Raw genomic sequence first — 13,288 nt, 5'->3', positions numbered from 1 at the left:
AAATGTATTTAAAATATTAATAATGAAGAAAATATAAATCATTAAACTGGTGCAGTAAAACAGCTTTAAAAGAAGCACAAGGTTGAAAGCAGTCTCCAGAATCTGTCAAGCCATCTCCCTAAAACACAACTTGGTAACTTCCAGATCCAAGAGAAAACAGTGATTCTACCATAACAGTTAGCAGGAGGGATTTTCTGTTGTGGTTTTTGGGAGGTGATCGAAGTACAGTTTAAGGGAGCTGGATTTGACGGTCAGTCCTGGAGTTTTCGGTCAGTTCCAGTCATCCTCCTTGTGCTTGGCGTGCTGAGGTCTACCTATATACTTCAGTCATATTCTAGGGCCTTTACTCACTGCCAGTAATATCACTGGCAAAACAAAACTACTACAAAGTTTGATTTAATTCAATAACTTTTCTTTTGATATCAACAGTTTATAATCTTCTCAAAATTTTCACAACAGTAAAATCAAGATTCTCCATGCTGTGTTAAATCTCTACATCAAACCACCTTTACTAATCAACTAACTCAAAGTTAAATTTTAAAAAAAAGCACCAGTTTTCTTTTTAAAAAGAAACAAACTTTTATGTCTCTTACATTCTTCAAAACACTTTATGAAGACAAAGATTCTCAAATTCACACCAGTTTAATAATACAAACACTTCTTGATGCCCAAAAGCAGAGATTTTCTTATTATCCAGGAACGGTTTCCATTATATTGAAATGGCTCAGTTACGATTGCTATGCACAAACTTACAAAGAATTACAATAACGTAATTTTAGGTTTTAAAAATACAAGGGTGTATAACAATAAAACGTCCTGAATGTTACCTGCTGGTTAAGATAAATTTTAATTGTGCTTAACCACTCAGCAAGATGTACAACTCAGAGTAAATCAATGTGCAGTAAAAACCAATAGTGCACAGACAATTAAGGTATCATAGAAGCTGGTTAAAATTTTATAATGAAGAGAGAACTAGTAAAAATATAGCAACCTGGCTGAAATTGATATTCATTAGGGTACTCTTCTCATCAATAGGGAGCATTTGGACTCTGTGGTCTTTATCAGTGTCCCAGCTGGTAATGGTTGAAGGTTAATGCCTTACCCCATTCTGTTCAATTTTCTATCCTAATTAGCCCTCCAAATCTATAGCTGTGAGCACCAAGTGTCTGTCCTCAAAAGAAACTAATTAATGCTAGCAAATTAGATCAAGTCCAAAGATCCAACAGCCAAATTCTTAGTTAAATACTCGTTGTTAAGAGGAACTGTAGCTGTCAATAACTGCTGTTGGTGACTATAATGAGACATCCTTCTTTCACTGAAAGTGACTTCATTTTTCTTTGTCCGTGGAAAAGCTGTTCCATTCCCTTCACAAACCTAAGTTGCTGGCAGACTGACCCAATTCTTATGATCAGCTGAGTTGAAATGACATGGAAAAAAAAAAACTAGAAAAGCTTTCCTACATAATCATGCTTCAGCATTTAGCAGAAAGTCAGATCACTTATTAAAATTCCTGTATCTTTATCCAAGAACCATATGATTAACAAGCATAATGCCTTTATGTAAAATCCTGTAATTATTTAATAAAGCAAAGGTATAAACAGTAAGTAAACTACAATGAAAGGGTCCCAATTCTAAATTATACCTTACTGTTCAACTAATGTACAGATTATTTTCCCTTCAGTAGTTATGTGTACACTTTCCTAATTCACACGGCTAAATGGAGAGAATTTTAAGGATTTATTATTCTTTTATAAAATGATCAATTTTACATTCTAAAACACTGACACCATATGGCCTAAAAAATCAATATGATTATCTACAGGGAATTGAAATATTCAAAAATCAATTATATTACAGAGTACTTTACAATAAGGTCCAATGTATTAAAATAATCCAAACCAAACTCCAATTTTAGATGCTTTCAGTCTTCAGAGGATTAAGTATATTTCAAAAAAAATACCATGTCAACACGCTAAACAAACTACAGTTTTACAAAGGATAGAACACTAAAAACTTCTTGTTTATACCACCGTCAAATAGTGGCTATAACATACAAATATTTTAAAGTTACGATCTATGCTTTTGTTTCAAAAACAGTTTCAGTGTCTAAAAATAGGGAAAGCCAATTCTGAAACCCAAAGCCATACAATCTTTTTCATCTAAATCAAATTTGTAAAAATTAAGTATACAACTGAGTTATCTAGCTTTCTTTCATTCTAGGTATCAGGATAATGTGTTATAAAACAGAATGAATATAGCTTATAACAGTAGAGTGATATATTAGTATCAGTAACAAGTAAACTTTCCTAGTAGTGAGAAGTTAACCCTGTAACTTTATTATCCATGTTTAAGTTTTATGCTCCCTTATCTGAATCAGGATATATATTTTTAAAGTTCTACAAGAACTTTAAAAGATGCAAGATTACTTTTTGAGACTATCAGCATAATACTGGTCAAAGCCAGATGTGCACTGAACTCTGTCTTTAGGTGTCAACAAGTTAATTTCTCCTGACATCTGGGGTTGGGGGTGGGAAAATATGAAGGACAGTATTCTGAGTAAACAACTCATTCATAGAAAAAGCAAGAATACAGTAATGCTACAAAATGATTATATTTATTTTAAATTACTAAGTTACAGATGGATTTAAACATGGAATGGGTCTTAAGTCATTTAACTTAAGAAACAGAAGAGACCATCACACACTGTTGAGTGTAAGGGTCTATTCTTATTTTATGTCTCCATCCACCAACTGCAAAAGGTCATCTCTAAGGTTGAAGGCTGAGGAGGCAAATGTTCCTAGCATCCAAACACACCCAGTCTTGAAACTAGAGCTGATACAGTCTAATTTTCCCATCTAGAAGCCTGCAGTGGGACTACAGCCTATTATCCTCACTAAAAATTATTGTGGTCCTTCAACAATAATGACTACAGGGCAAGTGAGGAAGGGGAACTAGGAAAAGAGAATATGTTGGTAAATTTTTACTACTTCGTTTTGCTTTATTTTTTTGGGTGGTGCTGGGGATCAAACCCAGGGCCTTGTGCGTGCAAGGCAAGAGCTCTACTGCTGAGCCACATCCCCAGCCCTTTGCTATTTCTTTTGATAGCCATTTAAAAAGGCAGAATCTTTTAAAAAGCTATTTCTACAGTACTACTGTCATCAGCTTGTCTAATTATCCATCATTCATAGGTGTTTTTTGTGGCTGCAATTTTTACCTTTACTTACATTTTTAATACAATGTTATAAATTTTTCAATGTTTCTAGACTTATAGTATATAGGAATATTTAATATTAAAAATATTTTCCAAAAGAAATGCTTATGAAGATGACTAGTGCATGCATTTTACATAAATATCTCCTACTGAGAAACACAACACAAAACATACACCCAAAAATCCCAGACTTATTGTAGGCATCTAGGAGTCATTAACAATTCAGTAACAGGCAATGACACTAAAGAAAACCATCTTAAGTGTGTGTGTATGTACACATACATATATATATATATATGAATATATATATTGACAGATTGAAAAAAAAAACCAGATACTTATTAGATTTGGTATTTGTCCTTTCCCTATCAAAAATCACCAGAATAATGCTTCTCCAGAATACTCACATCAAGTTTTTCTCTATGTATAAAGTATATATCTGGGAAAGAAATACTTTTTTATTAGTAATTTGGAGGAATATGTATAATTTTAAATGAATTGAACACTGCCTTGAAGTTCTAAAAGCTGAAACACTGGTATCTCAGTGAAAGGGTGAGAAGCAATTCATACATATTAATTCGTGGACTACTTAACTCTGAAGCTAAGGATTAAATTCAGATCATATTATTAAAAATGAACTTAATCTTCACAGGAATATTTGAATCTTACCTTGAACTTGTTCAGAACACCTCTCTCTGGCCTTTTCTCTCATTATTTTAGGGATCAAAACATCTTTTTCAACATGTCTGAGATGCTGGTCTGAAAAAAAAGATATTATAGTAAAGTCTCAAGTAAGTCACAGGATTAGGGAAAAAATAAGCACTCTAGTTATTTAAAACAAAAACACATGCAAGTTATTTTTTTTAAATAACTCTTTTACCATCTGATAAAACTGTGATTACTTTGGTCACTAAAAACTATTCTAATACTGTTTGATATACAACAACAAACTGTGAGGAACATGGGTGACATCTTCCTAAAAGTTTCCGCAAACATTACTGCAACACTTGGTACCATATCCATGTAAACTCATCAAAATTAAAATCTGAATCATCAACATTATCATATTAATATAATCCACAAAAATGTTTTATTAATTCTGAGATCCAAGGATACATAAAGAGATGTAAGATTTTTTAAAGAAATTAAGTTTTTCTAGTAGTAGTAAATGTAGCCTAAGAAAGAAAGAATGAACAGAATAAAAAGTAGAACTACAGGTCCAATCTAATACAATACAAAGTGTGTGACATTTCTGTGCATTGCACAGAAATTTCTGCATTGCAGATACAAGTTCCACCTTTTGACTAAAATGGCAAACTGCATATGATTGCTACAGCATCTCACCTACTTCTTAAATGCTGAAAAAGCTCTAAAACACAAAGAAGGGGGAAGACTCCCCAGTGAAAACAAAATGACAAGGAATATCTAAAAGACAAAAAGCTGATAAAATCAAATTAAGGGAAATAACAGTAATTCCATAAAAAAAAAAAAAACAGGAAAAACTGATACTAAAAGTGAGTGCTGTCCCATGTTTTGAAGCAGTAAATAAGGGTGGTAAGAAATTTCACTGGAGGAAAATAAAGTTACTGGTTGAAATAATTCAGTACCTGTATTAAGTGGTCATTCCTCTGCTCTGCCTAGACTATGGATGAAAGACATAAATACAAATATTTACTTCCAAAAGTTCAGGAAGTTTCCCAGTATCCAGTAAAACTTAGGGAGCTAAGAACTTATAGTCTAAATTCTTTTGGCACCTAACAATGTATGTTATTCTTCACAAATTTGGAAGGCAGGCAGTTATGAACTGAGATATACATATTTTTACACAGACGGCAAAAGGGCATCTCAAAATGCAGACAAAACAATGAAACATCCAAGAACTGCCTTAATTTTATGAAGGACAATAAAATGGAAAGAATAATAAATTATAAATAATAAAAAGTAACTAGCTCTTAGGAATGTTAAAAGGCTTAAAAGAAGATTTTAGAATCAGTATGATAAATATACTAAGGCAAATAAAAAGACAAGTTGAGAGACAATACCAATACATGGATTATCTAAATGCATATGATAGTCTGAAGCCCCAAATTCTGAAAGCTTCAAAATAGAAAAAAATATAAAAAGGAATGGGAATCAGGTGTATATTATGTCTCACTGGCAAAACTTGAATGCAATAAGAGAAAAATAACTTCCAAGTTTTGAGAAAGAATTTCTTTATATCTAAGACTACCAGAGTCAATGAAGCCAGCCGTTAAGAGAATGCTTAAAGACATTTCAGATACACAGAAACAAAACTGTTTTCCTCCTTTAAACTCAACATTAAAAAATTTCCTTACTTCTATTATTGTATTATATATAAAACTAAACATTTTATGATATTACTTTATTTTTTATTATACAGTATATGTAGAACAATAAACATTTTGTAAAGTTTAGGAATCTACAGATCAGAAGGACCTCATCTGCGAAGACTCAAAAGACTGATGTTGACTTCAACACCTGAAAATCCTGGGACTGGAAAACATACATCCCAAATTCTTTCTCTCTTCATGCATAAATTTTATAACTAGGCTGGCATGTCCTACTACAGTCAGTTAGGACTATAAACCAGATCACCTATACATCGCCTCTTCTTAGAGTTTGGCAGGTGGGATATAAGAAAGTACAATTTGAGAAGGAAGGTCTGGAGATCAAGAGAAAGTCATATGCTTTCGCTGATCTTGTCACAGAAGCTACAAAACATCATTCCCCTGCTATGTTTCATGATTTCAAATCATTAAGAACAGCCTATATACAAGTTGGGGTGGGAATAGAGGAGTGGTAAGACTCCATTCTCTGTGTCAAGCCGACAATACGCAAAGAGTATGAGGGATGGGAGGTAATGTTATAATCTTTGAAAAACAAAATATATCACAGAATTAACAGAGAACATACTCTGATAAAATAAATATGAATCCATGATGCACAAAGGTAAATAAGGAGAGCATATTAGAAAAATACACATTTCAGTTTAATTTTAAAACTGTAAAGTATTCGAGCAACATTACCACCTTTCTTGACCGAACTAGCATTTAGAAAATATTCCACGCAGTAACAACAGAAAATTTACCAAAGTGAAACATTTGCCTATGAAACAAATCTCAGTACATTTGAAAAAATTCAGGCAGTAGTACAAAGGTACATTTGCTGACACTAATGTAACTAAGAAATCAGTAATAGAAAGATCTCTAGATAATCTCCAAATAGCTATCAGCTAAAGAACACGTTTGAAAATGCCCCAGGGATCTATGATATCAAAAGAGAAATTAGAAAATATTTTTGAATGAAAATAAAAATGCAACATATCAAAATTTTGTGTGATGCACTATTACAGTACTTACAAGGAAATTTGTAACATTAAAAGCCAAGAGAGAGAAAAAAAAAAAAGAAAATTCTTAAATCATCTTAAGCTTCTACCTTAAGAACTGAAAAAGGGGGTGGGGGGCAAAGATAGAAAATGATAAAGATCAAAGCAAAAATCCATGAAATAAAAAACAAAGCAAACAAAAACAACAGAAGTAAAATGAATGGAACTAAAACTGGTTTTTTGAAAACATTAAAATTGATAAACCACTAGCCAGAATGATCAGAAAACAAACAAAGATGGGTTACAAATTTCAAACATGAGAAATGATAAATGTTTTTAAATGATAAATAGGAAACATTACACACAAACTTAGAATAATAACTAAAATGAACAAACATGAAACATGATAAACATTTTTAAATGATAAATAGGAAATATTACATACAAACTTATACTAATAAATTTAACAACTAAAATGAAATAGACAAATTCCTTAAAATACAAAACTAATCAACATCCACTCAAGAAGACATGAGGGTTACTATGGCCCTATATGTATTTCAAAAATTGAATGTATATTTAAAAGAAAAATGATAGGACCTGACAACTTCCCTCATGATTGACTGGATATTTAAGGGAAATAAAACTTATCAAACCTAGACAAATTCTTCTTCCAGAAAATTTCTCTTACGCCAATATACACTGACACCAAAACCAGGCAAAGATGTAACAAAAACAGCACTCTAATATCCTCCATTAATACAGATATAAAAATCTTAACAAAAGATCAGGAAAGTGAATCTAGTACATACATATTACTAGATTAGTAAGCATATATATTTATTCTAAAATTGTATGTATATATATATATATACATATGTAAACATATAAAATATGATACTTCACAACCAAGTAGGGTTTATCACTTAACATTCAAAAACCAATAAGCATAAGTCACCATTTGTAACTAAAAAGGCAAATAAAAAGCACAGTAATCAGACACCAAAAATATATTTGACAACAATCCAACATTCAACCCTAATAAAAATTCTCAGTAAAGTGCTAAGAGAAAAAAAAAATTTTTCAATATGATAAACAGTATTATAAGAAAAAAGCACACTGCTGAAATCATTTTAATGGTCAAATACTGAAAAATTTCCCCTAAGAGAATAAAATAAAGGAGATTGTTTTTACCATTTCTGTTTAGGATTATACTGGATGTTCTAGCCAGTGCAATCAGGCAAGAAAAGTAAATAAACAGTGACTACATTAGAAAGGAAGAAATAAAACTGTAGCTATACAAAGATAAAATGATTGTCTACATAGAAAGTTAGAATTTACAAAAAAGCTATTAGAACTAAGAGAATTTATCAAGATTGCTAGATATAAATCAATGTACAAAAATCAAATGGAGATGACACCAAAAAATTAGACAATTAGAAAATGAATCAACAGAAATTATCCAATGTCCACTGTTATTAAGAAAGGAAACAAGTAACAAAAGGAAACAGAATAACAGGAATGATGAAAGAACAGCAGAAAAGGTAAGTTAGTGATTTTTTTTTAGTCTTTAAAATTGTTTCTGGGAAGTAAAAAATGTAGTATTCTCAATGTATACAGAAGTACTATGAAAAAAACTAGATCAAGGAATAGAGTATAACTATTTTGGTGATAATAATTCATCGACATTACACTTACATGGTAAAATTTTGATGACAAAAAATTTAATAAGCTATACATGCATACTACAATTTCTAGTTCAATCACTAAAAAACAATCTAAGATTTAAACTCAAAAACACTATAGATAAATCTAAAGTCATACTAAAAATTGAAAGCAAAGTATTTTCTCTGACCAAAAGAGTACCAACAAGAAATCAACGACAGGGAGATAACACTTAGAAATTTAAAAACACATTTCTAAATGACTTGCAGGTCAGAGAAGAAGTGCCAAAAAATTAAAGAATATTTTCACTGACCTCAACAAAATGAAAACCCAACATGTCAAACTTGTGAGACAAAACTAAAGCAGTACTTATGGGAAAATTTACAACAATAAATGCTCATAGCAAAAAAGAAAGCCTCAACCAGAAATCTAACGTTCCACTTGACAAAACCATAAAAATGGGGAAAAATGAAGTTCACGTAGGAAAGACAGAAAAATAAAGAAGATCAGAAAGCAACAAAATTGACGACAGAAATATAAATGAGGTAACCTAAAGGTTGTTTTCTAAAAGATCAATAAAAATACTTTCTTAGTTACATTGGGTTTATTAGCAAGTTCTTCAAAGTATGTAAAGAATAATATTAACTCTAGTCTCCTCCCAACACATTCTAAGAGACCAATATCACCCTTATATAAAAATCAAAGACAGTATTTAGAAAACACACACACGAGACCAATATCAGTCATGAACATGTATTGAGATATCTTCAATAAAAACATCAGGAAATCAAATTCACCAGTAGATAAAAAGAAAAACACAACACAACTAGGCTAGGTTTATTCCAGCAATACAAGGCTGGTGTACTAAAGTTCAATCAGTATAATTCATTTTATTAATATCCTAGAAGAAAGAAAGTTATATCAACTGATGGAGTAAAACACCCAAACAAAATCCAACCTCTTGGTCAACCAGGGATACACAGAAATGTCTTTAACCCAATGAAGCATTGTGTAAAATCCCTATAGCTAACACCATACTGGGTGGTAAAACACCGATGACTTTCCCTATGAGAACAGGAACATGGAGTAAGATGGATAAAACAGACTGTGGATACAGCTCTGTGGTAGAGCACTTGCTCAGCACATACTAAGCCTTAGGTTTGAGCTCCACCTCACAAGAACAAAAAAAAAAAAGCAAAGAATTATTACATATGTCCATAAGCACATAGAAACACTGGAGAAAATTAAAGACCTATCATCTAGCTGACACTTTTACTTTTGGTATTATTCTAGGAAAAAGTGTGTGAAAAGTACATGAAACTATATACTATTTTTTGTAATTTAAGTGAATCTATAATAATTCCAAAATAAAAAGCTAAAATATAATACTACTAGAAGACATCACAGGAGATCATCTTCAGGACTTTGAGTTAGGCAAAAAGATCTTATACATGATACTAAATACATGATCCATAAAAAAATCAGTAAATAAGACTTCATCACATTTACAAACTTTTGCTCTGGGAAAGCCCCTATAAAGAAGATTTAAAAAAAAAAAACAAACAAGCCACAAAGAAAAAATATTTGCAAATCTCATATCTCACAAAAGACTTGTATCCAAAATATATTAAGAATTTTTAAAAGTCAACAGTAAGAAACCAATGATCCAATAGAAAAGGACAAAAGGCTTCACCAGATACTATACCAAAGAAGATACACAGATGGAAAATATACAATATAAAGAGACGCTTAATATCATTAGCCACTATGGAAATCCAAATTAAGCTACAGAGAAATATTACTAAATATCCATTAAAATGGATAAAAGTTTAATATATATTATCACGAGGTGACAAGGACACAGAGCAAATGGATGTCTTCCTGTTGCTAGGAATATAACACGGTATAGAAACTAGAAGGGAAGCATGCAGTTTCATATAAAGTTAAACATACACTTACAATACAACCCAACAAACACACTTTTCAATTTAACCTATAAAAATGAAAACTATATTCATGCAAAAATCTGTAAACAACCTTCACTGTATCTTTATTACTTTGGGAGGCTGAAACAGGAGAATTGCAAGTTTGAGCCCAGCCTGGGCAACTTAGGGAGATCCTGTCTCAAAATAAAAAATAAAAGGGCTAGGTGCGAAAGTCCTGGCTTAATCCCCAGTATCATTAAAAACAAAACAAACAAACGAAAAAAAAAAAAAACAAGGCCCAAACCTGGAAATTATGCAGCACTATTTTTCCAAGTGAATGAATAAACAATAGAGTCATCCATACAATGAATGTTACTCAGCAATAATAAAAAATGACCTTTAGACATGCAATAACAACCTGGATGGCTTGTCTGGGCATTGTACAAATGAAAAAAAAAAATCCCAAAGGTTATATATTGTATGATTCCACTTATATAATATTCTGCAAGTGACAATTACAGTGATGGAAAACAAATCACTAAAGGAGAAGGTATTAGGGAGTAATAAGGGATTTTCTTGGTAGTAATGGAACAACTCTGGATTGTGGTTATGATTACTCAAATATTCACACATGATAAAGTATCATTTAACAGTAGACAAAAAATTACATTTAAAAACTACTGAAACCCAACTAAGACATGTACAAATCAACAGTATCATGCCAAAGTCAATCCCTGGTTTTCTCCTTAATAGTGAGTCATAGCAGTGTGTTCCAACTTTTGCATTTTTGTCCTAAAGGGCAACTTTTGTGACTTTGTTCTAATGCCTCCTACAAAATATTAATAATGTATATATTTATATATTGCATATATAACAGTGATTTATATTAAGAGAATAAAATTTTTGTCTCAATATAAATTTTTGTCCTTTTGAGGGCAATAGTCTGTACTATGGTTATACAAGATAGTATCACTAGGAAAATATGGGGAAAAGGTACAATGAAACTGTACTAGTTTCCCACTTCTTGTATTAAATTATGACAAAGTAAATTTGAGTTTTTTAAAAGGTCAAAAAAGTATAAGAAAAACAAAGGACCTAGAATAAGCAAAACATTAATGTAAAAGAACAACTTTGGATGACCTGCAGCAACTGAAAAGTTTTACTGCAAAGCTACCGCAATCAAATTGGTGTAACACTGGTATAATTATAATAACCAAACAAAATAGCATTAACAAAACAGAGTCCAGATTATTTGCACGTGTATACTATCAATTTATTTGTACGATGCACCAAAGCTAGTGAATGAGGAGAAAAAGTATTTTTAATAAAGGATAGCAGAAGGACTATACAAATATGCCCCCCTCAAAAAGACCATTAAAACAGAAAACAAAGTCAATCCCTTGGAGTGAAGATGTAATTTACAGAGAACACAAGGTACTCAACAGGAAAAAAAATCAGAAATTAGACTTCATCAAATATACTATCTTCTGTACATCAAAAGACAAAAAAATTAAAAGGCACAGACCATTACAAAAAGATATATCTCACAGAGAACTTGAATACAGAGTATTTAAAGAAATCTTACATACAATAACAATTCAGTGAAACTGGACAAAAACATCAAATGGACATTTCACTAAAGACATATAATACATACACAAAAAAGTACTCAAATGCAAATGAAACCTATGATATCATTTCACAACCACCAAAATGACTGAAAGTAAAAACAATGACAGTATCAAATGATGGAGAGTGGAACTTTCATATATTGCTGGTGGGAGTGTGAAATGATACACTTCTTTGAAAAACTGCTTGTTGAATTATAAAGTTAAATATACACTACACCTACATTCCATTCGTAGGGATCCATTTGTCTAAGATAATGAAAATGCTATGTACAGAAAACAATTTGCACAAATCTGCTCATGAGAGCATTGTTTATAACAGCCAAAATTACTTAGGAATAAAAAAGAGTATTATCAATACTCTAACGGTAGTACAGAAATACTCAACATGGATGAATCTCAGTAAGTTAGACATAGGAGTACACATCACATGATTGAAGAACATGCAAAAATAACCCATAGTGATAACAGTTAGAGCAACAGTGTCCATGGGAGTTGAGAAGTATACCCTCTGGTAGGTGTTGTGATTGGGGTATTTTATTTCTAAAAACTCATTTAAGATCTGTAAATTTCACTGGCCATTTATCTCAATTTAAAACAGCTTTGCTTGAAAAGATAAAACTGGACTCATGAGACTTAACAAATATTAGAAATTAGGTAACTCAATAGCCAATAAGTCATCTCTTTAAAGATAACTGTTCATCTTTCATTAAATTTATTTCTACTGATAAAGACATCTTTACATAAATAACACTCTATAATTTTTTATTGCTGACATACAGGTTCAATTTTGTAATACTGTCTCTGTAACCAGCACAGCCCTATTTAACTCTCTCATTACTTTAGTAATCTGGTAACAGATTCTCTTCCAATTTCTATGTAGACAATCTTAAGGAAACTTTTGCCATCTTCTTTTGAAATTCTATGATTATGATCATTAGGAAAATACTGAGTACCAATTAGCAAGATTCCTGTGTTGGATGCTCAACTTTTGTTCAGAATATTTTCAGTTATCTTTATGGTGAAATTTGCCTAAAGGTTTGCTCTCTTATCTTTGCGCGGTTTTGGTATCAAAGTTACAGTTTATAAACAAAATGAAACACCCATCTGCCTTCATATTCTCCAGAATTTTCTATCAAGGCTGAGCATTCCTTATCTGAAATGCTAAGAACTCTTCCAGATTTAGGGTTTGTTTTTTGTTTTTTGGTTTTTTTTACATTATGGAAAATCTGCATAGACTTCATCAGCTGAGCATCCCTAAAGTATATAGTTTCACATTTCAGATTTTGGAGTATATTAGATTTTCAGATTAGGGAAACAACTGTACAAAGATTATCAGTTCCTACAAACTTTGGTAGAAATCACCTGTGATGGTCCGTTTTATGGGTCAATTTGTATTGGCTACAACCCCCAATTTTTCAAGAAAACACTAATCCAGGTGTTGTAGTAGAAATGGTTTGTAGATTTACATAAAGGAGATCACCCAAAATAATTTGGGGGGGGGCAGAATAAT

At 31.5% G+C, this 13,288-nt stretch overlaps 1 protein-coding gene across 1 annotated transcript in view; it reads right to left on the bottom strand.

Annotated features, from left to right (window-relative positions):
• Window positions 1–13,288, bottom strand: part of Cmc1 (C-x(9)-C motif containing 1) — a 232,046-nt gene that overhangs the window by 43,354 nt on the left and 175,404 nt on the right. Inside the window, exon 3 of the mRNA XM_005387540.1 lies at window positions 3,881–3,970. Within this exon, the coding sequence (XP_005387597.1) occupies window positions 3,881–3,970 (90 nt within the window). The remainder of the gene's footprint in view (window positions 1–3,880; window positions 3,971–13,288) is intronic.

This window comes from Chinchilla lanigera, unplaced genomic scaffold (assembly GCF_000276665.1).
Source record: "Chinchilla lanigera isolate Chin_1 unplaced genomic scaffold, ChiLan1.0 scaffold00029, whole genome shotgun sequence".
Taxonomy (NCBI): Eukaryota; Metazoa; Chordata; class Mammalia; order Rodentia; family Chinchillidae; genus Chinchilla; species Chinchilla lanigera.
The sequence above is the reverse complement of the archived record's forward strand: the minus strand, read 5'-3'. Positions and strand labels throughout refer to the sequence as shown.